Source organism: Athene cunicularia (assembly GCF_003259725.1).
Source record: "Athene cunicularia isolate RWA chromosome 3 unlocalized genomic scaffold, athCun1 chr3_part1, whole genome shotgun sequence".
Taxonomy (NCBI): domain Eukaryota; kingdom Metazoa; phylum Chordata; class Aves; order Strigiformes; family Strigidae; genus Athene; species Athene cunicularia.
Window position 1 is genome coordinate 103,512,072 of NW_020799097.1, and position 27,653 is coordinate 103,539,724.

The 27,653-nt window shown below is 37.0% G+C and overlaps 1 protein-coding gene across 1 annotated transcript in view; it reads left to right on the forward strand.

Moving 5' to 3' along the window:
- LYPLAL1 (lysophospholipase like 1) overlaps positions 1-27,197 on the forward strand; it is a 27,518-nt gene extending 321 nt beyond the window's left edge. Inside the window, exons 2-5 of the mRNA XM_026845514.1 lie at positions 3,969-4,068; positions 14,660-14,829; positions 26,200-26,315; positions 26,937-27,197. Coding sequence (XP_026701315.1) covers positions 3,969-4,068; positions 14,660-14,829; positions 26,200-26,315; positions 26,937-27,176 — 626 coding nt within the window. The 3' untranslated portion in view covers positions 27,177-27,197. The remainder of the gene's footprint in view (positions 1-3,968; positions 4,069-14,659; positions 14,830-26,199; positions 26,316-26,936) is intronic.
- The last annotated feature ends 456 nt before the right edge of the window (positions 27,198-27,653 follow it).

Below are 27,653 nucleotides of genomic sequence, written 5' to 3' on the forward strand. Positions count from 1 at the left end.
GACCGGGGTCGGTCCCCTCAGGCCGCGGCGGCCCGGCTGGAGGGGCGTGAGGGACCGGCGGGACGGTGGCTGGAAAGCGAGAAGGGGTGCGACGTGCCCGCGTCCCCGCCGGGGACAGTGCGGCCTGGGCCGGCGAGGAGGAGCCCCCGAGGGCAGAGCAAGGGGCGTGTGCGCGGGCGGGGGCCTCGGCCTCCCCGGGCCTGAGGTGGGCCCGCGGGCTGTGTTTGGGACGGTGCTGTTACACACCAGCCTGGCTTGCTTTTCCCTGAGAACAAGCCTTCCAGAAGATACTCTTTTAATTCGTCCATGCGAAGGGTAACCACGTGTACTGGATGGTTTTCAGCATTAAAATGGCTCTTGGCGGTTTGGGGATCAAACTGAGAGTATTGTTGTCACCTTTTAAAAGCTCTGTTCAGAAGGCTCCTAGCCATCTCCAAACTGGCTTCATGGCCACCGTCTCCAGAAGGGAGTTAGTTACCTGCATCAGGGATCAGGCTGAGGGCAGGAGGGAAGTGTGTATTTTGTTGAGGTTTTTTTCTTAAATGTTATTTTTAACCTGTAAAATAACAACAAAGTCCACAGGTTTGTTTTTTGTTGTTTTTTTTTTTTTTAAATAAAAAACCCAGCATACGTCTTTATTGGATTAAGGCCTTGAGATTCAGTTTTGTTGAGCTGTCCATTTGGCAACATGCTCAGCTCTTTCAGTGGCTTCCTCTTAGTTTTGCTTTTAGCCAGTGCCTCTTTTAGTTTAACAAAAATGTATGTCCTTATTAAATTAGTTTAATTTTTATAATCTAGTTTAAATTTTTTGTTCTCGAATCCTGTGAGTTAATGAGAGAGCTCATAAGACATGTTCAGCCTTCTAGTTAATACTAATGCTTTAATACTTGAGAAATAATTTTCTCTCATGTTGGAGGAGTAAGGGAATATTATGGTTAGAGGTTGATTCCACATGTGGTTAAAGTACTCCACAATTTTTCATTTTTGATAGGATTTTATTCATAATGTTTGCAGTGGAGAAGTATGCGCGTGCTTTTATTTGGTTTTGTTTAGCAGTTCTGCAGAATAGAATTTAAAACAGAAGTAGCCACACTGCTGTTGCTGTGGGCTGGCCTGTAAACCTGAATTGTAAACCTTCTGTACAGTGCTTGTGATGGAATGTGGCAGTCAAGTGGCATGAACTCACTTTGTTCATAATGCTGACTCCAGACAAATTATGACTAGTGGAGAATGCAAAAATAATATAGAAAAATATTAGAAAATTCCTGGTATTGTACATCAGATCTAGGTAGAGGATCCATTTGGTAGCTTAACAGGGAAGACAAATGGACATAAATGTATAATAATTTTTTAAACTTAGGTTTACAACTTCGCATGTTGTAACATGCATAGAATCACGGAATCATTTAGGTTGGAGAAGACCTTCAAGACCATTGAGTTCAAACACTACCAAGTCCACTACTAAAGCATGTCTCTGAACACTACATCTACATGTCTTTTGAATACTTCCAGTGTTGGTGAATCCACCACTTCCCTGCGCAGCCTGTTCAAATGCCTGACAACTCTTTTGGTGGTGCAATTTTTCCTAATAGCCAATCTACATTCATATGTTGTTAATTTAAACTTTACACAGAAATAAAATTTGGAAATCCATGCTATATTTGAAAGGAAAATAATTTGTATTTTACTTGAGAAGGGGGAAAGAGTATTGCTGGCATCAGTCTATTTCAGGTTTGTAAACAGACAAAGCAGAATTGGCTTTGCTGCCTCTTAGTAATGTTTTTTTGAACACACAATGCTGAAAGATTCACAGCCTGAAAGATAAGCCTTTCAGAAGGTTGCTGGATTTTGTTTGGTGTCACAGTCTCCTCTCTTTCTCCCTCCCCTTAAAATTCTATTCTTAAATCAAAATGCATTACCTCTGCAGGCAAGTACTCACAGCAGTTGAGAGCATTTGGACCACAGGGACTCTTGATACACAGAAGGTCATAGTTAAGGTCATAGTTAAATTTTCTCTTACTTAACTAATTTTCTATGAACTTTCCATGGACAAACTAGCTTCATTAACTGTAAATGTTTCTTCAGATCTTGGCAAAGCTTAAGAATGTGAATAAATAATAAGAGATGTTTCCTGAACCATGAAGTTTGTAAAGACCAAAGTAAGTCCCAATTCCATAAGCATTCAGATAGTTGCTTAGGTTGACCTACCTGAGGATTGGTCCTGTGCAAGTATTTGCAAAGCCTAGATTTTTGCTTTCTAACTGGAGAAAGAGGAGTGTATAGGAAGTGTTTATTTCAGCTTCTTTAAGATATGTTGTTCATAAACTAGGTGTCAACAATCATGAGGAAACCCTTGCGTGTCAATTGTCTACCAAGAATCAGAGGGGTGTTTGGACTTCAGATAATACTACTCAAATAAGCAAAGTGCTTGTGGGAATGTGTTCTGAACCATCCAGTTATATCTTTAACTTTGATTTTACTGTTTAACACAGAACAGAATAGGATTTGTATCAGTTTTGTGATCCTGTTGTTTATTTGTCCCTTGGAGTGTTTATGGTTACACTGTTTGTACTCAACAGGAAAAAAAATTAATTTCTTCTTGTCTTCTATTTTAATTTTGACAATGCATTAATTGTATGTGTAAATAAAGATCCCTGAATCTTGTTTTGAGTGCTAAAACAAAAGCAAATCTGCACTGGGAAGTTATAATCATTGTAACAATAAATTGGTATATTCATGTAACATTCTTCAGATGAACCCATGTAACGTGGCTGTATGCCTGGCTTAAGGCAGTGATACTTTTTCTAGTGATTTGGCCATTTTTTTGAAAAGAATAGGATGAGTTCTAAAGTCAAACAGACCAACTTGAGATAAAGTAATAGAGAATGCTGTTAACTCGGATTAGCAGTTTGAGTTGATAATACACAAGAGCCTTGTCTTCAAACAAGACTAAAGTCCTTTGGCATGAGTGGCAGTAGTTAAGTCCCAGTTTTCTGAATTCCCACCAGATTTTTAGATTGAATATTACTATGTGTTGTATGACTGCCTACTGTAAGCCATCTTCCTTGATGGGCCAGCTTCCTCAAGACTAAAGCATTGTTCAGCTCTTACTGGAGACTTGTGTGTGTGTGCTGTTCAGAGGGGTGGCAGTGAAGTTACAGCTGAAGATACCAGTGATGCAAAGACAAGCTCTAGAACCTGTCTGGTGTATGTATGTTTATTTGAAAGGAACATGTGCTGTCTGCATAAGAGTTCATCCTGTATATCTGTTCATAGCACTTCCGTCTGTAGGGCCATAGGTTGAGTTGATATGATTAGAAAAAAACACATCAAGAGTCAGATTTCAACTACCTTTTAAACAGAACAGTGGGATTAAGTTTTCTGAGGACCCTGTGAGATATTTTAACCCAAACTCATCTCTTGAGCACTGCTGCAAAACATTGGGAGTGTTTGACTGATATTTCCCTTAAAGTCTATGTGTAATATTAGTGTAATTAAATATGAAGATCCTTTTTATTGCTCTTGACTAGGTTTTGAAGTTGGTTAGCACAAAATTCTGAGGTAAAAGTAATTATCTTTTCTGAGAGGAGCAGCAGGCATTTTATCTCACTTTTTAAGATGTTCATCAGTATTTTTTGTTTATCACTGTTATCAGCAAATAAGGTAAGTTGCAAGTAAGAGGTAAGGCTTTATTCCTGATTAGGAGGTACTTAAGCCATTGGCTGTAGTAAAGTATTTATTAAATTTATGCTATGGGATCTCTTAAGTAGTCTATTTCTAGGAAGTTTTGAGTCCATCCCCTTTAGGAAAAGGGATTGAGGTTATTCTAGAAAATTCTTTTTTATCATTTTGGAGGATTAAGTTTATGGTTTAGAAATTAGGTCAATCTGGTATAAATATATTTGACATTGTAGTTTTCTTTCTGAATGCACAGAATAATTCTTGTTGTACTTTTCTGTGTGATACAGGTGATACTGGCCAAGGAGCAAGAACATGGATAAAACAAATTTTGAGTCAAGACATGGTTTTCCAACATATAAAAGTAATTTACCCAACGGCTCCTGCCAGGTATTGCTTAATATATTGTAACTGTAGGATTAAATTACTCTATTCCAGTACTGTTAAGTTATGCTTGTGAATATTGGTACAGACTGTCATAACACATCTTTCTTTCTCATGTATATGCTTTTCGGCAAAACAGGCTCAGCGGTGAATTGCTGCCCAGGGACTGTGATTTTAAGTGGTTAAGGCTCTAAATGGTTAAGACTTCACAGAAGTCAGTGTCTCTAATTCAGATTTTCCTCATTGTATCTTTTAATCTCCTTGATTAGAAGAAGACGCTCCAGTGTGTGTTCTAATGGCATTATAGAGCCACATTCAGGATCACAGTCCTACCTATATTAACTCTTATAAATTAACCACTAAAATATTCTGTTGCATTTAATGCCAGGTTTCAGTCCTGAAGGTGATTGGTCTTTGTGGCGAGTAGGATGTGAAAGACGTTCAGCTGCTGGAGAAAGGACCTGGAGTTTAAAATTACACATTGCTTTTACACATTACTTTTAGTTTGAATACTGATCCAACTGTTTCAAAGAGAATTGAGTTCAACGTTTGCTGTAGGCACAAATCTTGTTATTAAATGGCACTGTGTGTTCAGTGGTAGATTGGAAATATAGATAAAAATATCTACCTCTGGGAATTCAGAAGTTAATGAGGTCAAACCTGAATGCTAAAAGTTGGATACCTACATCCATATTTAGCTACCTAAAGACTTGGCCTTCTATTTCAGAGATGCAACCACCTTAAAAATGAATTTATATTAAGAAAAATGAAACATCTCTAAGTTAGAAAAATGTTGCCTTGAAAGGTAATGGGGCTTAAGTTTCTTTCTGAATTTGTGTGTAAGTGTGGATGAATGCTGAAAGGAAAAGGAAATTGTGGCATTCTACACGGACTTTCGAGGTACAGAGGTTTGAAAGACAGAAAAAATTTTCTTGGAGCATATAAACAAGTATAATAGCAGATTTTGTCTGGCACTCACTAATACATGAAAAAAAAACTTTCCTTGACCATGTATTTTTATGATCTACTTAGGCAGGAAAAGCAATCGAGAGATTGCAGTGTGAATGTACTCACTGTGTTACAGAAAAATCAAGCCTGTGAGTGGAAGTCTTTGAAGCAGTGTGTTTTGGGTCAGTAGGTAGTGAATGATTTTTCTGTAAATAATTACTCATTGCTTCACTGACGACAGGCTAAAGTGATGCTGGAGTTATCAGTGGCACATCACATGTAGTGACAGGCTCCATTTCTTCTCAATCAACACAGCAGGTACTGGAGGAATGCAGGAGCTTTTGCTTCCCTATGAAACAATCTTTCTTCGCATGTTCTCTGCAGGCAGAGCAGCTCAGACCACATCTGTTAGGCCAGTGCTTCACTTTTCCATCCCACTGTGCTTCTGAGGTCCAATCCTTTTCTCACTTGTTTTGATTTCTTTGGATAACTACAGATGTAAACTATGTGTAAATGATTAACCAGCAAGATCTCCTGACTCAAATGAGTGGCATTTGTGGGGATTTTTTTTTTTTTTTATCTTAAGACTTTGGATTTCAGTACTTTGGTAAACAGATGGGAAGAAAGATACTGTTGTAATTAAAAGATGTGAATAAACAGTGAATTCCGCTCTTTTATTTTTTTTCTTTAAGTTGAGGTTACTCTTGTTCTTCTCTAGAGCAGGTAGAAGCCGCGCATGAGTTGATTCAGAAATGTTTTTTAGCAAAACTGTGAGAAGTTGTATATTCAAAGAATAAAAAGTACCCACACTGCTTGTCTTTGACTGGGAGTATGAAGAATGCTTGGGAATATTAGTGTACAGCCCTCTGTTGCTGATAAGCACCATTAGCTGACATAATGAAATAAAACAGATGCCCTTATGTACAATAATGTTTGCCACTATTTGCAGCAGTGCTGAAGTGAAGTTTGTGAAGATATTTGTTACTGGTTGAAACCAAAATAACAAGCCTTTACAGACCCATTTCATGTTGTTTTGGTATTCAAGTCCAAAACAAACTATGATTTTTGAAATATTTGTAATGGTTGCTCTTTTTTCCACACAAAGAAAAAAAAAAAAAAAAGGCCTAGAACATTTAAATGAATGGCAGACATTAAAATAATTATATCTGTGTTAGGAACTTGAATCTATGGACTGAACTTGTATGTGTGTGCATGTATATATGTTTTGATAAGAATTCCAGATGCTTCAGGCAGCAGTGGGAGACTTCATCATCCTTGATAATGAGACCCATAAGTCTATGGTTGTGAGTATGCAGATACGCTGAAGAAGGTTCTGATCCAGTCCTTGATTGCATAGAGACATTGATATCTGATGGAAGGCTACACCTGTGTGTGAGCATCTCTGTGGGTGGCACAATCTGCCATTGCGTTGTCAATTATCAGAGCAGAGTGCAAAGCTTGCCAACAGGTTTTTACACTGATGGTGAAATTGAAGAAAAGTTTGAAGTTAGGCAAGACCTTACTAGGATTGCTTGGCTAATGTGCTCTTCTGGCACAATACTGTTAATGTGGATGTAGTTCATGCTTTGTGAACTACTGTCTTTTCCAGCATAACTTACCACATACACATTGAACACTCCGTCAAAGTAGTTATGCCAGTAAAAGCAAGTTTGATGATATAACTGCAATGCTTGAGGCTTCGGCAGGATAAACTGCAGGTCAGGAATACCTCTTCACATTTTTGATAGATACAGTTTTGCTGATAGATCTAAAGATTTGGTCTTATACATTCTTCGCCTCTAATAAGAGTTCTGAAAAGCGGTGGAATTCACATTTTTCAACAGAACATTGAGGAATTGTTTTTTCTTTGTGGAGTGTGCATGGGGTTTATATTTATGTTTTGTTTAGATTTTTATCCCAGGCATTGACACACACATATATTTCACTTAGTACATCATCAGAGTTTCAGACATGTTTTAATTCAAGAGTCAGTATATTTGAAAATTCTATATGTTTGAGATTTCTAAAACACGTTCTCTGGCTTCATTAACATTGATTTCAGCAAGCACTAGAGAGGATACTTCCATTTTACAGTTAAAAGCAATAGAATGTTATTGAACTACATTTTATAAAACTGGATTTTACTGTTCTCTATAGGTCTCTGTAAAAAGTTACTCTTTTAAAAAAGTATTTGCTTTTCTTTAATCACTTTTATAATGTGCAGAGTCTGTGTAAAGAATGATTTCCATTTGTCCCCTGGACAGCAGAAGGGTTCCAGCATTATGTCACACTCATCCCAAATCACTTTGGAAAGTCCTATGAGTCTCTTGTTTGTTTCCTGAGCAAAAATAACACAATGTAGATAGTGCAATTTCCTATTAAAAAATAAAAACGTACAAAATTTCTAAGTAAAATGCTTATGGTAAAAAGCATGCTTAGATAAAAAAGCGTAAGATATGTGGATTTGAAGTCTCAGTGTAATGTAGTAAGAGTAGTGGCATCTTAATTTGGAATATGTTTTGAAATTAAATGCATGTAGCTGGGACATGCAAATTTTACTTTACAAATGAACATTTTTAGAGAACTTGTTTTAATAAGTTCTTCTAACTTTATCTAGCCTTCTTTAAAGATCAGTGCTTCTGTACATAGATTAAATAACAGAATTCTATTTCCTCTCTCATGTTAATATGTATAGTTAATTAAAGAAAATAAGTTCAAATTGTAGCCCTAGCAGCTGATGCAATCACTAAAGCCACGTCTGCAGTAATAGTTTTAAAGGAAAGAGTTTCCTTTTTTCCTTTTTTATTTGGGTCAGGATGGCTACATCTTTAAATACTGTTTCAGCTGCTACAACTGTGACTTAAACATTAGGTTTCTATTGAGTTTCTAAATCAGAACTGAATACTACCCAATTTAACCTTTTTTTTTTTTTTTTTTTAATAGAAAGTGATAGTTTAAATTGGCATTGCAGGAGCTAACGTGGTAAAGTTAAAACCATTTAGACTCTACTTGTTTTAATAAGTATACCTTGCCTTCTATAATTCCCTTAAAAAATCTAGGTCAAAGATTCTTTGCGTTGTCTAGCATTCCATTCTGACAGTCCTTCTCTTCTGGAAGTCAGAAAGTAAACTATAAATACTACTTGGGCTATTTTGTGGATCTTTTTGACATTCTCTCAACATACCTTTCTATGGCCAGTAAGTCTATGCAGAGTTTGTTTTTTGGTTTGTTTCCCTCCCCCCCAATTTATTCTAATTTAGCTTGTCTATAAGTGTGTGGCTGGTAAGGACTGCTCAGCATTCTATGGCCTGGTACTCCATCCTGTCACCTAAATTCACATCTTTGCTCAGCTCATGGGTGGAAATGAGTTTCATCTCATCGTAGTCCCCATTTGGCTATATCGCAAAACCACCAGACAGTTTGGCACCATTCAGCTACCTTGGCAGTCTCTACTCATGAGAGGCCCAGGACTGGAAAAGCAGCAGGGGTACTGCAGGTCAGACTTGAGATGGATTGGCAGAGCTGTGTAGGGGACCGTGCATGGTGCCTATCATACTATTTTTGGCTCAAGCAAATGTTATTAATCCTTCACTTCTCTAAGCCCTAACCTCATTCATAAATTTAACGAAAAAAGTGTTTAGAGGTGGAAGTTTGACAAATGGAAAGGGGTTTGGTTGGTATCACAGGGTGGTTCTTTCATCTCGTTCTGTAAGTAGAAACTTAACATATTCTGCGTAATAACGATGGAAGCATCCTTGGATAAACTTCATATTTTCCTTTTATTTCTTCTTTTGCATTAGGTGAGGAACACATGGATATGAATACATGCAGTGTTTACATGATATACTAAATACCATGTGAAATCCAGTAAACATTTGTCAGTGATACTTTAGTCATGGTTGGGGAAAACAAAGCAGTACGTGGTGCAATAATCCTGTATTTCTAATCCCTTTAATTACATCATGCCCATAGACATCCTTCCACTTTTTTTTTTTTTTTTTTTTTTTTTCTCTCAACCATTTTCCAATACAGAAGACTTGGAGAAGGTGTTTTTATGTGGCCCCTCCAGCAAGCAGTTGTGGGCTTCTAAGTTATATGTCATTCTGTGCTCTTGCTTTACAGTCTTTTCAGGGGTTTCTGTGCTTAGCTTGTGTCATCCATCCTCAGTGTTGTTTTCCACCAACTTGTATCTTGGAGTGTCTTTCAAACCCTGTAATGGAGAACTGATACTGATTCACCCTGCTTTGCCTCTTGCCACTTTCAGTGAATTCATAAAACAACCACTATTTGTTGGTTGCTAAGGGACTGATGCTGTGTAGAAAAGGTCATTTATAGTCTTCTCATCCATAACATTATTGCCATTAATCTGATTAGTACAAATCTCCACAACTTGCACAACCCACCTACCTCCTCAGAAAAACCCCCACAGAACCAACCAACAAACCAGCATAAACAAACTCAGAATTTGTCATGCTGAGTTTTATGTCAGCTTCTATTGTGTCTTCGTCTTGAATGAATAAGTTTTGTCCCAAGTAACAAGAGCTGTCAACATAGTATTTCTTCAGGTACCCATTGTGTAGGGGCTCACTTTGCTCTCATTTCAGGCAATATACCTCCAGAACAACTCTATCAAGATAAAGCATTTACCTGCGGTTGAGTGAACAGGCACAGCCTTTTCAGAGGAACAGTTGAAATTACTCCTTATGGAGATGACTCTTTCCTGCCTTTTTTTAAATTTTATTTTTAAAAGTATACTTCCAAGTTTAAGCTGTTTGAATGTCTGACACATCTTATGCTCCGTTATCATACCGCAAAACTTCATTGTTAATGTGTGTTGAACCTCAGTTTAACATAAGATATGCCTTGGACTGGAGCTTTGAATTACACTTTTTATTTGAATAGGTGGTTTCTCTGCCTTCCCCCTCTTTTAAAATTCACTTTCTGCTTCAGACAGAGGGAATGAAAAGGTAGAATTAGGAACTAGATTTTCTGTTGCCGTGTACTAGTATCAGGAGTGAGGTTATGCTAGGAGAGAATTTGCATCTGGGGAGTGACTTTGCTTTCACTACAAAAACCTGCCATCAGCTTTAAGAGAGTCAAGGCTTGCTTCTAGGATCATAAAATCATAGAATAGTTTGGGTTGGATGGGACCTTTAAAAGTCATCTGGTCCAATCCCCCCTGCAGTGATCAGAGACACCTTCAACTACATCGGGTTACTCAGAACCAAGGTCAGGTTGGGTATTTCCAGGGAGGGGTCATCTACCAACTCTCTGGGCAACCTGTTCTAGGGTTTCACCACCCTCATCGTAAAAAATTTCATCCTTATATCTAGTCTAAATCCACTCTTAGTTTAAAATTTGTCTCCATGTTTCTTATAGGCCCCTTTTAAGTACTGCTTTCAGTATTTAAAGGCTGCAATAGGGTCTTCCCTGGAGCCTTCACCAGCCTGAACGATGCCAACACTCTCAGCCTTTCTTCACAGGAGAGGTGTTCCATCCCCCTGATAGTTTTTGTGGCCTCTTTTGGACCTGCCCCAACAGGTCCAAGTCTTTCCTCTGCTGAGGGCTCCAGAGCTGGATGCAGTACTCCAGGTGGGGTCTCACCAGAGCAAAGTAGAACATAAGCAGTCTGGCAGTGTGCTCTGTAGATTGTCTTGAAGGGATGCATAGTCTTCCAAAAGACAACGTTACAATGTCTTATGAGGCTATGCCTCCTAACTTAGAGGAGATGGATTTGGGAAGGAAGCAAAAATGAGGATTTCAAAAATTTTGATCTTTCTCTTTCTTTATTGGAATCTCAAAGCCTAACTTCACTATAAATTCTCAGTTCTGTCTGACATCTCAGGAAGTTCTGTCTGGAATTTCAAGAAAGCTGTAAGCCAGCACCAGTGGTCTGGGTTTTATGTGACTGCATTAGCAGGGTAATCATAGCGCTGAGTGTGACAGCAGTAATTCAGTTGTGCATCAGGAGAAAGTGAGGAAGGGAAGAAGGAATAATATTTACTGTTTGTCAACGTGCTGTCTGCTACTCATGTTTCTTAAAGCAGCTAGTGGTGCTGGCTTCTCTTTTAATATATTGGACGGAGACAGTGATTTATTGGATAATGAGCACAAACACCTGTAGTTTTATGTGAATCGCAATGCTAATAGTATCATTTTGGAGATAGAATGTGATGTGGGTTTAGATTTGAATTTGAATCTTGCGTAGCATCATTTGTTTGCTCTCTGCTTCTGTTAAGATAATTTCAAACTATTTAACACAATTCTAAACGTGATTAAGAAGGTCCAAAGTATACAGTCTATGCTCCAGGAAGGGAGAAAAAAGTGGTGCTGTTGCTTCCTGCTTTCATTATATTTTCATCGTTAGCACATAACTTACATTAGCAGAAACTAACCTATCTTCAGTTTGTGAAAACTTGAATGATCTGTATTACTTGGAAACTTTGCAGTGAAATCAGCAGTGAAAATTACTTCTGTTTTAATACGTGTGTAAAAGATTGAGAGGAGGATAAATATGTAGAAATATTACAGGAAATATTTTCCTTTTAAGACATTCAAATATTAGGCATGTAGGATCTTGAAACTGCAGTCTCATGCAAGAAGTGTATGTGTGAGAAAACAATTGTAAATCAATGCACACCCTTAAAAAATAATACCCATAATCAGAAAACATGGTCTAGAGTGATTTGAGGATGTTGGGAAGTATCTTAAAGATTCTCTTCCTCAGGATGTCTGCAGTTTCTTAAATGCTGGTTGATATTAGCCATGTCTCCTTTAAAGTCTTTTTATTTTTAAATATTAAAAGTGAGTTCAATCCATAAGAAATTGTATTTCAAATGTCTCTTAAAAATTGGTACAAGTTTAGAAGTTGGATCTACCCAGAGAGAGAGTTCTTAATTCTTGTTTTCTTATATAGATTTGAATCTTTTCTGTGCTCTAGAGCAAGCAAAACAAAAACACATATTCCCTTTAAAACTAAAGAAACAACAACAACAAAAAACCCAGACAACTTGGGGGGCTATCTGTTTTCATTTTGAGTTTCAAAAGCATACATTTCAGAGACATGGAACTTTATTTTTAGTATTATTTAAAAAAGAGACTGAAGAAAGTGAGGCAGAGAAGAAAAAATCATGGGAACTAATGTTATCAGTTTTGATTAAATTTAGGAAAGCAAAACATCCAAACTTAAAGCTGACCATTTGCTATGAGACTCTTTTTAAGTAACCATGCTGATCTTACCAGATGGAGTTTTCACTCTACTCTCAATTTCTTTACTTTTGTGTATTTCTGTCCAGCCTCTTGTGTCACTGTAATATAGAGATCTTTCTAATTTTTTTCTTTTGTGGTTTAATTGTATGAAAAAATATTGTGCTGTATTCTTGGAGCTGTACAGATGGTTCCATGCCAAACATATTTGTTTACCGTGGTAATGTCTGAGTTGTAGTGTGCCAACTAATAAAGAGATTTATTTAAGGAACAAGGTGAATGACTAAAACAGATGTGCCAGTTGGGTGAACCATTAAAAGAATCTTACTTCTCAGCTTTATGTAAAGGTTATTTTTAATGCATTTCTGAGAAATAAAGAGTGGTTGCAAGGATGTTTTTGAGACAGCTGAAAGCATCTTGTCCCTTTGCTTGGGGGTCTTTTCCTGTGGGCTTAACCCACATTAGTCTTTCATCTATCTAACTGAATAATTTACAAAGACAGCAGGTAAAAGGTCCTGAGTTTTGACATCCAATCAAGTATTATAATCTGATCATGGATTTTGTCCTCTTTATAAATTATACGATTCTGTCTTTCAGTTGTGGGGAAACTTGTTTCAATATTTCTGTAATATAAATATGTATCTTCATTCCATGGAAATCCTGAGTCAACCTGCTCTAATAATACTAAAAAATACTAAAATCTTACACATCTTTTTTCACCTAAATATAAGGTATTCTGATTTTACTAGAAAATGAAGCACTCTCGCTGCTAAGCATTTTAACCAGAATTGCTGTAAAAGTGTTTGAGAGAAGCTAAAACCATGAATTAGGTGGTGTTTGCCCAAGCACTTTGTTGTGCATCACATTGTCCAAGTAACTTCCAGAAAATCCATTGATTCTGCTGTTGTTGATATTTTTGACAATGTCTCCTGTTAGAAACTGACTTCTGTGAATTTGAAATTTGTAATCTTGTTTCTTAGGTGTTGTCAGTTCATTTGGGAAGAATCCTGAAATCAATGGTATTACTAAAGAGAAATTTAAAAAAAAAAAAAAAAGAGAGAGAAACCTAAGCAAGCAAAAGCATTTTAATAACATTTCTTAAATTTAGGTTTAATTTGTTGGGTGTACAAAGTATTTCCACTGACATTCCTTCCATTTAGGAGTTACCTTTTTTTAATAGACAAATAAGGGTTAACTTGGAAAAAAAAAAAAAAAAAGTTGTTAATTCTGATGCTTAAGTATGTGGTTTGTTTTGAATTAAGCAAATTAGGGACTGCTTAAGGCACACATTGTACTAAACTTGACCACATAGTTATATGCCATTTTGAATAAGAGTAGATCTTAGGTTCCTGAAGCTGTGTTCAAAATTTGAAGCAGGCCACTGCCTCTTCTACACTTGTACTAGTGGCAGTATTTCTTGTTTAGAAATAGCCATTTACATATGTGAAGCCTCCCTGGTATTAATAAAAGCAGAATTTGTTCCTTCATTAAGAGTAATTGAAACAGTGGTTTTCTCATTTTAGGTTAGTTGTGGTTGTGTTTAATCCTAGTACTGAAAAAAATCTAGCGAGATCACAGAAGTCAGTGTTAGCATTTTCGGTGGGTTCCCATCCAGACAAATTTATCAAAGGCTGTCTGTTTGTAGGCAATGATTGTAATCTGATCTGAGCTCATCTGAGTTTAAGTAAAAATGAAAAATGTGCCCCCTGATTAAACATTGCAATTAAGTATTTTAAGGGGCTTGGTTTTAAGATGAAGCATCGATCTCATAGCAGTATGTTTGGTATTAAATTGTAGAGCCATTGCAAGGCAATTAGATCACCTTTCTTGGGATTTCAGGGCTCTATTCATCATCTTTATTTAAAAACAAAGAAAAGACTGCTTTGAATTGTAGCTTCCTTGATTATCTGAGGTTTGGGCAGTATGTTAAAACACTTAAAATACTAATCTGACAACACAGCATTATGGCAGAGAGGAGTATCATGTCTCTAATTTGTGTCTGTGCACCAGTAAGAACATGGCATTTCTTTCAGTTATTGAGATACCTGCTCCATGAGGGTTAGGATGGCTGTACTTAAGAAAAAGAAAAATTGACAGAAGGAAGTTGGGTTTTTTTTGAATACCTAGAGGTTTGTAATACCTATGTCCTGTCAGTTTCAACAAGAATAAGACAACTGAGCCCCATAGTTAGCTCCTGCAAAGCTGTATTGTTTAGCAGTTACTTAGTCTGTCCTATTCCAAGATGGATTTCACTGTAACCTTGTTTAGGATTAAGAACCCCTGTTTTGAATGCAGGGAAATGCAATGTGACTGGATATAAATTGAGTTATACCCAAAAGAGGTTCCTTCTCTCCTTTGCTGGAGAGATACTGAATTATTTTTATTTATCATATATGTTGATGACTTGGTTAATAATTTGTTATCTTTTCTTCCACCACTTCAGGCCGTATACACCTATGAAAGGAGCCTTTTCCACTGTGTGGTTTGACAGGTATAAGATCTCTAATGACTGTCCAGAACACATTGAAAGTATTGATTCTATGTGCCAAGGACTTACAGACTTGATCAACGATGAGATTAAAAATGGCATTGCAAAGAATAGGATACTAATAGGTAAGAGAGACTTATTTTTAATGTGTTTATTTTAATGGTTTTTAAATGTTAAGAGATCATCTACTTTGAATGTACTCCATCCTGAAAGCTCATGAGCATGCCTTGCAACTGCTGAATGGCCTCTTCAGCAGCCAATCCTCAAGAATACTGAATACTTATTTAAACCTGTATCAGGTGGGGAATGTGGCTAACTATAAGCAGTGTCCTCAAAAATGTAACTTAAAACTGTTTTTATTGTAAATAGTCATTTGTAATCATTATTTAAAATACAGAGTGGGCAGTGATTTGCTTTAAAAAGTATGTATTTTTACTATTTCCTTTTAGCCCTTTTCAAGGATGGAAAAGTATGCTTGTCCAAATTACTTGTATTTTGGAAGGGGGAGATGTAGCATATAAATAATCATGAGCTTTTCCTTACTGCTCTAAGAGTTTTGGGTTAATTCATGGGCAAAAAAACATCACTAAAGTTTAACACTTGCTAACAAATGAAGTATTAGCTGTCATAGTTCATACGTGTCCCTGGTAATTTCCAGTAACTTTCCCAATACTTCTGTGAAATAGCTGGTGGGATACTGAGGCACAAGAGTTTAGGGCAATGGAGTAGCCTGTGTGAGAGAGAGAAGGAGAATTCACAAGTCCTTGGCTCCCTGTCCCATCCCTAGACCACAAACTATTTCAGGTTGGGGAAAAACTCTTAATGTGGGAACTTACAAATTTATGGCCAACTGAGTCATGCCATCAAAATCCTGAGTGGTGGAGCCACTACCATTCAGCCTACATGTTTTCTTGGTCCAGCCCCATGTTGCTCTTTGAAGGCCTCTGTTTACTTTCCCTTTCTGGCTCATTGCCCTGGCTGCAGAATGCATTGTTTTGGATGGCTGTCAGCACAGTCTCTTTGATCTGTCTTTCCTGTGTTATACCTGCTGGCTTGGAAACAGCTGAAGAAGGGCAGGTGCTTTTCTATAGAGTGAGCTGGGAGATGTTTTGTGTGCGGATCCAGCTTGCTACTAGGCTTTTCTCCTTTCTCTGTAGCCTTCAAAATTAGAACCATTGAGACTGTGGAGTATGAAAGTTGTTTTACAAGCCGTAAGCAGACTAAGGTAGTTGGTATGCACTGATTGTTTCAGCCCATAGATTCTTTGGAAGTCCCCATCTCTGTGATCGGATTCCTCATCTGTAAATCAGAAATAATTATACTTATTTTCTCACTCTTGAGAGCTTTGATTTCAGGCTTCTAGAGTGAGACTGTTTTCTTGCCTCTGTGACAGAGACTATGCACATGTATTGTCACAGTTGAATCTAATATTTGTGCAACGAGCAAAATAAGGCAGCCCTGAATTGGCTCCATCCAAAGTGAAGAAGGGGACCCATGTGGATGTGTAAGAAATCTGCTAGTGGAAAATGAATTCTGTCACTTGTGGTTGCGTGAGATCAAGTGTTCTTCCACAATAACTTTGTGCCTTTTCTGCATTGGTTTTGATGATTAACCAGTATGTGATGCAGTGGAGAATTAATTTTAGAGATCCTGTAAGGTTTCTGGGAATAAAGGCTGGGTTTAGTATCAGTCTGAGTCAGCCTAATGTAATCTTCTTACCTGTTTTAGATGGGACTTGGTGCAAATAATTGTCCATCTTCTGACATTCCTCATACAGGAAATGAGGAAATCTGTAAAGGCACCTGGCAGTTTTTTATAATGTTTTTTTATCAAAAGAGAATATGAGGCCAAGGTTTGGTTATGAAGATATAGTCAATAGGTCTGCACCAAACTGCAGTGTCCACTGGAAAGGCAGAACTGGGTGGCCTGATTTTTTTTTCTGAGATTGGTAAACGATTGATATATAGGAGATAATGTAAGATATGGTCCCTTGCTTAGAATGTCAAAGAACTAAGTCCTGTCAGATCTTTTTAGTTTTCTTCTTGAAAAAGTCAGGAATATCCACTGAGTACAGGAAAAGGAGGCTAAGGTAACGAGTGGGGAGCGGACAGTGGATTTATGACTGCTGTTCCCACAGAGCTGGAGGAGGCAGCCTTTTTGAGGTGAAGGGAAAAATAAGACAATTAGAGCAGAGGAAGCAATGGTGAAATTTTGGTACGAATTTCCTCAGCGTGTTCAGTGATGTTGAGTCCTGTTGGAGATCCACAATGGGAATACTGGTATGTATCTTATTATGTAAAGTAGAGACAAAATAGTTGAGAGAAGAGACTGGAGGACTTGGGAGTCTGTGTAAAGCAGTGGGGGCCTTTTCAGCTATGTCACGGAAGCCAAGAGAGCAGAACAGCTGTGTGAAGAGCTAGTTACAGGGAATTAAATGGTTGTTAAAGGGTTAAGAAGAACTGGGTTGTGGGACTGTCTGTTTTGTAATGAGTGGGAGTTTTAATGAGTGGAAAGAAAACAAAATGAGTATGAGGAGGGTAACAAGATAGAAGGTTATGGTTTTATATGGAATAGCAGACTAGAAATTACAGGCTGAAGATGAGTGTCAGATATTGTTAGATGAGGGCGAGCAAGGTGTTAGGCAAGCAGAAAGGTGGGTAGCTGCTGACAGCTCAGAGGTGTGGGGTAAGAAGGAAAGGTCTGAGGGAGCACTGTGCAAATGAGAGAAAGTGGGAAGAGAGGGGAAGCAGGAGCAGGCTCTCCATCAGTGGAAAATGAGAAGCTCAACACCTGGTGTTCTGGGGGATGATTCTCCTTCTGGAGCCATTCAAACTTTCCACAAGGCTCAAGATTGTGGGTACAGTAAGATCATTTGGTCTGAAAGAAATTATAGCCTGCGTTGTTTGTTTCAGTAGCACAGTTAGCCCTGAAATCTGCAAGTGGCTGTTTGTAGAACAGAACTCTTAAGCTGGCTGTGGAGTCCAGGATGTGTGATACCACTCCTTATTTCCTATATCAAGAAAAATATTGGTGCCGCCTTGTTTTTAACAGCTGTTCTATGAATCTACTTCTAAAGAATTAAATTACTTAATTTACTTGAGGTAAATAAAATCTTATTATGAAAACCTCCATATCAATTCAGTGAAACAACCAGCACACAGCAGTACACAGCTAGCTCCTCTACCCATTCCTATTTCCTGACAGTTTCATGAGTTGCTTTCCTATTAATACAGAAGTCTTTTGAAGGAAGTAGACTTCTGGTTCATTGAGGTTTATTTCCCCTGACCTTGGAGAAGGAAGGAAGGGAGACTGACTTCAATATATAATTATTCAAAAATAACTATATCATCTTTAGCATTTGATAATAGAGGTCACTTTTTAGCCAAACATTCTTCTTGAGTTACTCTTACTGGTCTTCCTGGCTAAAGCACTTCTTGCAAATAATCCTTTGAGTAGGTTTATGTTGACTTTGGAGATAAAAGAGGATGATAAAATTAGTCAAATTCTGACACTTGGAGCTTTGATAGTATCCCTTCTTAAAAACTGGATGTATTCCTCCTTTATAAATGCCTGGATTCATTGCTAAATTAGCTAAACAAGCAAATAACCACAGTTTGAAATGTGGGACAATAATTGCTTTTTCTATTTAAAGTTTGGTTGGTTTTTCAGGTGGTGATGGTTTTGCTTTGTTTTTTCTTGTGTTTGGTTGGTGGTTTTTTTTAAACTGCTTCCACCTGCTTAGGTGGAAATTGTCAAAGATTTCAACTATCTTATTCAATGATATGTTAGAAGCCCTTGAAAGAAAAGGCCACTTCACATTTGGAGCATTCTAATAGTGCTCACTTCAGTCAACTACACTTCAGTGAAAGGCAGTCTTTTTGTTCTTTTATTATTCTTAATTTAGCACTGCTTTCCTACTTTTACGGGTCATTTTTTGTGTAGCACAGAAATGCTGATCCAAGCATGTTGGTCTCTGCCACCTGTAGTCACTTGTGTAAGCAGCCAGCGAAAATAAACTTTCTATAACAGTCCTGTAGATTTGACTGTATGCCAAAGCACACATGCATGATTCCTGACCCCTTGTACTGTAACAATAACACAGGACACACAACCACTTTTTGTTTGTTGCTAGACTTCTTACATAGCTACTGAACCATGGTGGAAGTAACATGAAAGCTCTGTGCTTCTTGTAAATATTAGCATTTCCATCTTTCTCAGTGTGTGTGAGAATGGGATGAGGACGAAATATCTTGGCTTTGACATTGCAAAGAAAGAGGATTCTGTACATATGGGAAGACCGAAAAAACAACAATAAATCATAAAAATATTGGGCAAACTACTTCACCTACAATCTTGGTATTTTATGTCTGGCTTCTAAGCCTTTTGCTATCACTTATCCTATCTTGTATCATTTGTCTTTATTAGGAAAATGTCATGGTTCATTTAGAGGCACTTACTACCTTTGTCTCACAGTAAATTTATGGGTTTATATTGCCATTTGTCACTGCAATTCAAATGAGATATCCCTTTCTGTACCACCCATTACATGGCTTTGTGGTTTATCTAAATTATGCCTATGAGAAAACGGGCTCAAAGAAGTACTGTTAGCCCACATCCCCCATAATACCAGCAGACATTTCATTAATTTTCAGTGCATCGCTATGAATTTTCATTGCATTTGTACTTCAGGGAAAAGGTTTGCTCTCCTTACTTGTTTGCACCTGAATTAGCTGTTTATTTTTCTTTTGGATCTCCACTGCTTTTTGATGTGCAAGCAAGAGACATTAATAAAGAAATGTTTCTGTTTCCTTCATAAATCATTCAGTAGGAGATTAAAATGTTAATAATTTTAATCAGAGAGTAGGATCCACCACTTGTTACTTTGCTTCCCAGCTCTTAATGGTGTCCCTATTAATGTAGAGTCTTTGAAAGGTGGCACATTCTCTGTTTCAGTCTCCATGATGAATGACAAGCTTAGCAAATGGTAGTAAAGATTAGGAGTAGATAAGGCTCATAGGAGTAAAACCAAAAATAACTCAAATCATGGTATTGTCATCAGATGTTATCATCAGATAGTGACTTTGGGAAGAAAAGAATTATAAAGTGAATCGAATTCTGATCTTTTCAGCCTTAGTAGAAACTGTTAAATATATATGCTTACTCATCTTTAATAAATGCTTGAATTCAGTGCAAAATTAAATGGATGGATGAGCTTTTAGAATGCTTGAGAGTCATGTGTAGATATGCCACAGGGTGCATATTAATCTGTAATTTCTTCACAGTTGTGCCTGCAGGATCATAGAAGAGTGAGGCTTAACAGCACTGACTAATCCGTCTTCATGTGTCAGTGCAGGTTCAGCTCTACTTAGGCAAATCCTTGACATGGCTTTTCAGACTTGTTCTAAAAGATCTCCATTAACAGAAGGTTCACAGCTTTCCAAGGCAACCTGTACTTCACTATTTTTCACTTTAGAGAGCCTATTCTCTAGTTTCTTTTTTGTGATTAAATTTAAATCCATTAATACCTTGAGCACAAAGAATAGGTTGTCCTCTTCCTTTTTCCATGTTGTGCAGTTATGTTGACTGTAAAAATGACAGGTAATTGTTGGAGAAGGGCTGTGCTGTTGTCCTCAGAAACAGCTGAGAAAACACACGAGGTAAATAAAGCAAGCCATAGATTTGATAGAGTAACATCTTAGAAAAATTTATTTGAGACTTTCCATTGACTTTATTTTCCTTTTAGTGCTAAAAATTATGATTCCTCAGGTACACATGTTGGGTTCCCTTCTACTGCCTATATCAGTTGAAAATAAAACTGTTACTGGCTCTGGTTTTACTCTAAGTCTATACATTAGAAACTATTGTATACTTGTTTTTACAAGAAAGTGGTAAAAGTTGTACCACTTAAATATGCATTTCAGAATGTTTTTTGGCTGGTGAGAAAGTTGGATAGCAAATCGATTCATGTTCCTAACAAGAGGAAGTGGCTGAGCCAGTCAAAGGAAGTTGCCTTTGTTCTTGTAAAGACTGAGTAACAAACATAAGAAAAAGGCTATGGAAGGTGGAAACCATTCATTGCCATTCTGCTAGTCTGTAAGATTAGTGTTTAGTGAAGTTTCACAAAGAGATTAAAAGGAGAAAATCACTGCTATGAGGAAATTCACTTGAGACAAAGTACATGTTTGAGCACTTACACAGGAGCAGTGTTCAGAGAGTTCTGTGGAGAAGGGAATTTGCTGTTCCACTAGTATTTGTACTCTTCACTGATACTCAAATGTGAACATGATTAAATGTATATAATACTTCCATTCATGGATAAAAAAGGAAGGTCAAAACAAAAAGTCAGCTTCTTTGCAGATGATGTATAGAACAAGGTTTTGCTGTTACCATTAATAGGAGGTAAATCACAGAAAGTCTCTAAGGAGAGCAGAAAGTAAACTGAAAAGTTGCTTTAGGGAAAAATTCCTGATAACAAACTGATTAAGTAATTCAAGTTGAAATACCTAAAGAAAGGAGAAGCTGAGAATGAAAAACAGTGGGAGAATTGAAAGAAAATAAAACAAGATTATATAATGTATTGTGGTAACAACAGAACAGGTAAAGACAATTTCTAACTGTGGTGGTGCAGCTTTATATGACAGAAGAGTGTTTGTCTCTCCTTGTACTGTGCTGGCATAGACATTGTATGCCATAGCATTCATCTTTTGCCACTTTGTTACCAAAGCTGTACTGACATATTTGAAGAAATACAGGGATGATGAAGAACTACTAGAGAGAAACTAGTGAAGAAACACTGTTTAAAATAAAACACTCCAAAACCCACCCCTGCACCCATGTCCAAATCCTTGTTGCATCAAAGTCTGGAGCTTAGCCTCTCTTCTTCCTCATGATTCTGTGCTGTAATGAAGCAGTTTCTGCCTCAGTCACTCAGATTCATGTGAGAAGAGCTCAAGGTCTGTTTCTGCAAGGAGCAGAAGTTCTGTACTCAGTGCAGATGGCAAAATTCACGCACTAAATGTAATAACTAAAAATTGTTTCCTGCACCTGTGGTTTCTAGTGTGGATCTAGGTCCCGTTTTGTGTGGATCTTTGATCCCCTTTTAAAATTATACTGGAAGGACTGAAGAAGTGATCTGGTTTGTTGCTTCCTAACTCCATAATCATTATTTATAACAAATTGACTAAGGCATTTTACAGTCAGATCTATATGACTTAAGAAGCAATTGGCAATGTGAAACCTGTGTTTGTTGGAGGTGTTGTTTCTGTAAAGTAGAATAAAAACCTAAAGACCTTTCTCAACTCAGTGCTTGCAACGACCTATTCCTAAAGTGGAGCATGGGGGAGAAGGCAGAGTTTTTAGCATTCTCTTATGTATACAGGACACTGGAGAGAGAGGGAGACTAAATAAAGAAACCTTTGTGCTAGATAATAGTTACTCTTTCTGAGATACAAACCCAAATACAAAGAAATTTTAAAAGCTGCACTTTGACAGGAGGTAAATACTTAATTTGCTGAACTTGATATAATGTCAAAGTGTCATCATGGAGCAGGTTATCATTTCAGATGGATACAAATGAGGAGCAAATTAATATAAATCAAGATCTTTATCAGAAGTGAGCTCAAGGTTTTTATACAAACACTTTGATATTTAAAGGGCTCCTAAGGCCATTTACAAGCTCTGGAAAGAAGGTTTTATCACTGAAAAAATGGCAGCTGTGATAAGGGTTTCGGTTTTATTCACAGTGGAATGAATTACATTCGAGAAATTCCATCTCTATTCAGTCAGTGTTACATCATTGTATGGCTGGAGTTACCTTAACATAGTTACAGATGAAATTCCAGCAAATAAGGTTTTGTTTTTAGTAAAGTATTGCATGGGAGTTTCCTTCTGTTTCAAATTCTTAATTTGGAAGTGTGACGATCCTGTGATTTCAACGGATCTTTCTCAAATAGCAAAGCAAAGTTATAAGTAGCTTTCTTCTCACTGCAGAGGGATATTTTCTAGAAACCAGGACTACAAGCAGATTTGAGATCATAAATGCATACTCGAGTGAAGTTTCTTTGCAACTAAAAGCGAGTGCTTTACTTAATTGAGCCTGTTTTGTATCTGCTTATGTCTTAGCCTGTGCGTAAACCTCCTTTGTAAGGCAGCAAATTTAATACAAAGAGTTAGATGCTTTACTGAAGTGGTATCCTGAGCATTGTAGAACCAACTCTTTTTAAGTGTTTTGAAGCATTAATCACACATCTCTTTAGAAATAGCTGTAAGTGGGGGAAAAAAGGAAAATGAATGTACTTAAGTGAAACCTGTTGGCAAATCCTGAATTTCTGCACATACCCTTTGTACTTCTTGGATTGGTCTCAGGCAGAGAGTTTACTATGTTCTGCCCATCTAAGAAATGAAATGTTGCCATGTCATTTTTGATCTCAATTAACTTGTGACACAATCTGCTTAGCAATGCTGTGAGTTTTATGTATTATTTATGCTGAGATCATTAGTGTACACAAGCATACTTGTACTTTTGTGTTTTGCTTATATTTTGTCACTTCATACTTTTTCTGTGTGATACCTTTACCTGCCTCTTATTTTTCCTTAATCCAAAATATGAGTTCTTATAAAATTTCTGGACTGAGCACATCTTTTGTATGTCATGTCAAATTTACACTTATACTGAAATACATCTTGTAATAGAAAAAAAATATCTCCAGCTACAAATGCTTATTCAAATTTTCTGAATTCTGAATGCTTATTGAAATGTTTCTGTATGTCTACTATATGGACTTTACTCAGATATTATTGTGGTATCAAGTGGTAAATTTCAGGTTTTCCCCTGGAAAACCAAAATCAAAGAACTAGTCCTTTGTATTACATTTTCTCGTAGTAGTATGAGCCACATAAAAGAACCATTACCTAATATTCTTCTAAACAGAAGGTGACTGCATTGTCAAAGACTGCTGGTGAGTAATTGCACAGTGTTGCCAGATTGTGACTAACTGGGTACAAAATTTTAGATTAAATCATTTACAAACTAGTAATGAGTTTTCAATGCAGCTTTTTTTCCTGTATTTTAAAATACTTAAAATGGACTTCATTTTATATGTGGATAAAGTGTATCTGTATTGATTTGTAAGCAAATACAAAATAGTCTCATATTCTTAGTGCTACTTTTTGGGTTTGGGGATGACAGCATCATTCAGAATGATCAAAAGGAAATGAAGTGAATGATCAGATTCCACAAAAGAGAATACAGGAAACTTCAGCACAAGACATTGTTTACATAGTAACTTCTCGTAGCTGTTGCATTTTATATGTTTTCTCAGAAGGCTGTATTCTTCTGTCTCTGTGAATGTGGGATCAATGGTGTTGTATTTTTGTGATTAGTGTGACACTTGTGCAATATATTTTCTTTTTTTTCATTGTAGAATTCTTTTATGTGTGACAAGAACATGTTTGGTAGGAAATAATGATGCAGATGAAAGGCTTGCAGTAGTATTTTCAGTATGTTTATTTTTGTGAAGAGAAGTTTATTTAAAATTTCTGGTGATGTGGGCTGTGTTTTTTTAAGGTATGCTCTGAACTTGTTTACCCACATTCATTCCTTCTTTTCTTCAACTGCCTTTGTTTCTGAACTGCCAGTGGGCACTTGGACATACTACATTTAACTTTGAACTGGTTAAAAATTGATTTGCAGGGTAAATAACAGGTCCTGACTTTATTTACCAAAGATAAATATCAGGGTATTATCAGCTCCCTATGTGAATAGCTAGGGAGTCCCAGTTATATCTCTTAGTCTGAGGGTACAGGTCTCCTAATTCAGTTAAGGGCTGTGTTTGAAAAAGGAAAGCAAGACTCCAGTCTTCCATATAGTGTGGTCTTGCTCTTTCTCCTTTAAGATCCAAGTTCTGTAAGTTAAGAACCTGTAGTTACTGCTTTTGACCATAGTCATCTGAAGACTACAAGGTGACAGTAAGTAGAAAGAAGAATCAGAAATTTGATAGAAATTCTGATCAGAAATTAATCAGAAATCAAAAAATATTGTTGTGCGGGAGAAAGAAAGCAAGCACTTCATTTCTGGACTAGCCTAGTGTTTTCAGGAAAATTTCCTGCACAAATCCATCCAAATCTTCCGGTCATAGCATGGGATGAAGTGTGAGCTAGAAGGCTTCAGACCTGCTGGGACTTGCATATAAGCATGCTGGAAGAGGATTTCCCATTAGGAACAGGCTCACTGTGACCTAGCTAATGTTTACGGTGCAGCATTTTCTGCCTCTTGAGCTTCCGTGTGCCAGAGATTTCCTGTGTGGTCCAAGGATCCAGTGAAGTACTGATGTTGCAGGGTGTTATTAGTCTCAGTTTCAGGGCTGCAGGGGTCCTGCTTCCTGGCTGGGTATTGTTTAGCACCCTTGTTAAACTTCTGCATAGCACAGGAGGCAACTCCAGAGGGTTTATGTAGCCCTTGCAAAAGAGCCATTCCCATTCTGGAATTTCATTTTAATCTCTTCAAAAAGATAATCTGAAATGGTTTGCTATTTTGTCTACAATATTTGCATTTCTTTTTCAATCACTAATTTCTTGTCTCAGAATTTTGCAACTAATTAACAGCAATTAACTACCTGGCACAAACCAATTGTATCACCAGTGCTGGAGATGCTGATGCTGCACCAGGTAGAGCTGCAGTCGTAACCTTTCTGCTGCTTGCCATCCCTGTGATAAAAGGGATTTCAGCAGCCAGTCATTGTTCACCCTAGTCATTATCTGGATACAGTAAATATAATAGCCAATGTACTGTGTCCTTTTGAAGTAATGCAGTAATCTGGATTTCTTTCCTAATGAATAAGCATTTCTCATGTAAAAATAATCCCTGATGAATTATATTGTGTAAGAAATTAGTGCAGCTAAAGAGACACATTGAACACAGAAGGCCATTAATTAAGAGATCCTATTAGAACTCAGGTGGGATATGTTGTAATTTTTCCCTATTTATTCTATATCTTAAGGTGTAACAATAAAAAAGCCCCTCAGCCTCTGTATACTAGTCTAATGTGGTGAATGTTCATTGATTATTTATAATAGTGATACAGATATTTCATGTGTGAATGCTACTAGCCTAGGGGAAAAACAACCTGAGTAAAAAAACAGTGAGAATTATTGGTTCATACAGTTTTGCTTTGTTAATGTCAGAGAACACATGGCCACAGTGTTAAACTACCTGGTAGGGACCATACACAAATGGCTTCTAATGTATTGGCATTTTGGTCGTCTTTTTAATTTATTTATTTTTCTCTTTCGTTAATGAATCTTCAGGAGTACTTTAGCTATCCAACTTCTTAATTGAATCATGCTTTGATTTAAGATCATTGTAACCTTTATGTTACTCAAGCTGTTTTTTGATTGCATTGTGTATAAAAGAAAAAGTCTGAAGATAAAAAAAAATTGGTTGGTGAGTTACAAAGACACATAACAACATCCAGTCTGTTTCTTTTGTTGCATCCTAGGAGGCTTTTCGATGGGAGGTGGAATGGCAATGCATTTAGCATATAGGTTTCATCAAGATCTGGCAGGAGTCTTTGCTTTGTCTAGTTTTCTCAATAAAGACTCTGCTGTTTACCAGGTGAGTGCGTGGTAGACTTTACAGAAAAACTGCTTAGATAAAAGAAAAACACTATAATTAAAATTGAGTATATCATGTTTATTCATCTGAGGCAGTTGATTAATATTCTAAATTTATGACATTTCCTGGAAATAGATAAACAGTGTATTAGGGAAGAGAGGCTTTAAAGCTGTCCTTACATGATGTTATGTTGCTTTTTTGCAGACAGTACAATTATTTTATTCAAAGTAAGTCAGTGTAGAAGGGAGATTAGGAAATTAAATGCTTTTTCAAGTTGTCCTTACTTGTTAGAGAGTCCCTGTAAGTGTAACTATTCTCTGGAAAATGGTGATGAATTATAATACTCATGGGCTCCATCTGCTGTCATAAAGTTTTTTCATTTATCTTATTTGGAGTGGGATATAGACCTTAAAGTAAACCCTATCATTTGTCAAGAGTTAGTACATTAGAATTTGAAGTGCAGGGGTTTTTTTCCAGTATTTCCTTGTTGGCTTTTGTAGAGATATGACCACTAATATGCAGGAACATAAATGAAATGCTATGTAAATTGTCACCCTGTAATTATAACTGTTGTTTTAAAAATCTTAGTGATGTGTCTGACAGTGTTTCTTCTCCACCTAGGCTTTGAAAAGGAATGACAGTATCCTTCCAGAACTATTTCAGTGTCATGGAACTGCTGATGAACTAGTTCTCTACTCATGGGGTGAAGAGACCAACAAGATGTTAAAGTCACTGGGAGTATCAACATCACTTCATACTTTTCCAAACCTTAATCACGAGTTAAGCAGAACTGAAATAGAAAAGCTAAAAGCCTGGATTGTTAAGAAATTACCTGCTGAAGCAGCAAAGACAAGTGAATAAAGGAAGATGTAGCTTTTATATACTTTCTGATTTTTGTGTTTTTAAGATCATGTGTAGCATGTAAATGGGTGTCCCATATATGTTATATAAGCACAGCTTCAGGTAGACACTGTTACATTCCATGAAGTTCACTTAAATGGTGAAATGATGGTGCTGACTATTAACACTCATCACATGGGTTTAATTTTCTGTTTTCTTGTCCAGTTTTTAAATGCACATCCACATCAGTCTATAGAACATGCCATGAAAATACTAAAACTGTTCCTAAATAATCAAAATTCTATTCAGGAAACATTGCTCTGTTTTTTTTTTTTTTTTTTTGGTGTGTTGTCTAGGATGGAAAAACATCCAGTGGTATGGTTGTCTTTCTAATGACATTACAGGAGAAAAAGGCCAATTATTAAAATTATGGACTTGTAGAAATACATGCATATATTCAAGTTAGTTCCCTGAGAGGAACTATGTTGGCTTCAGTTG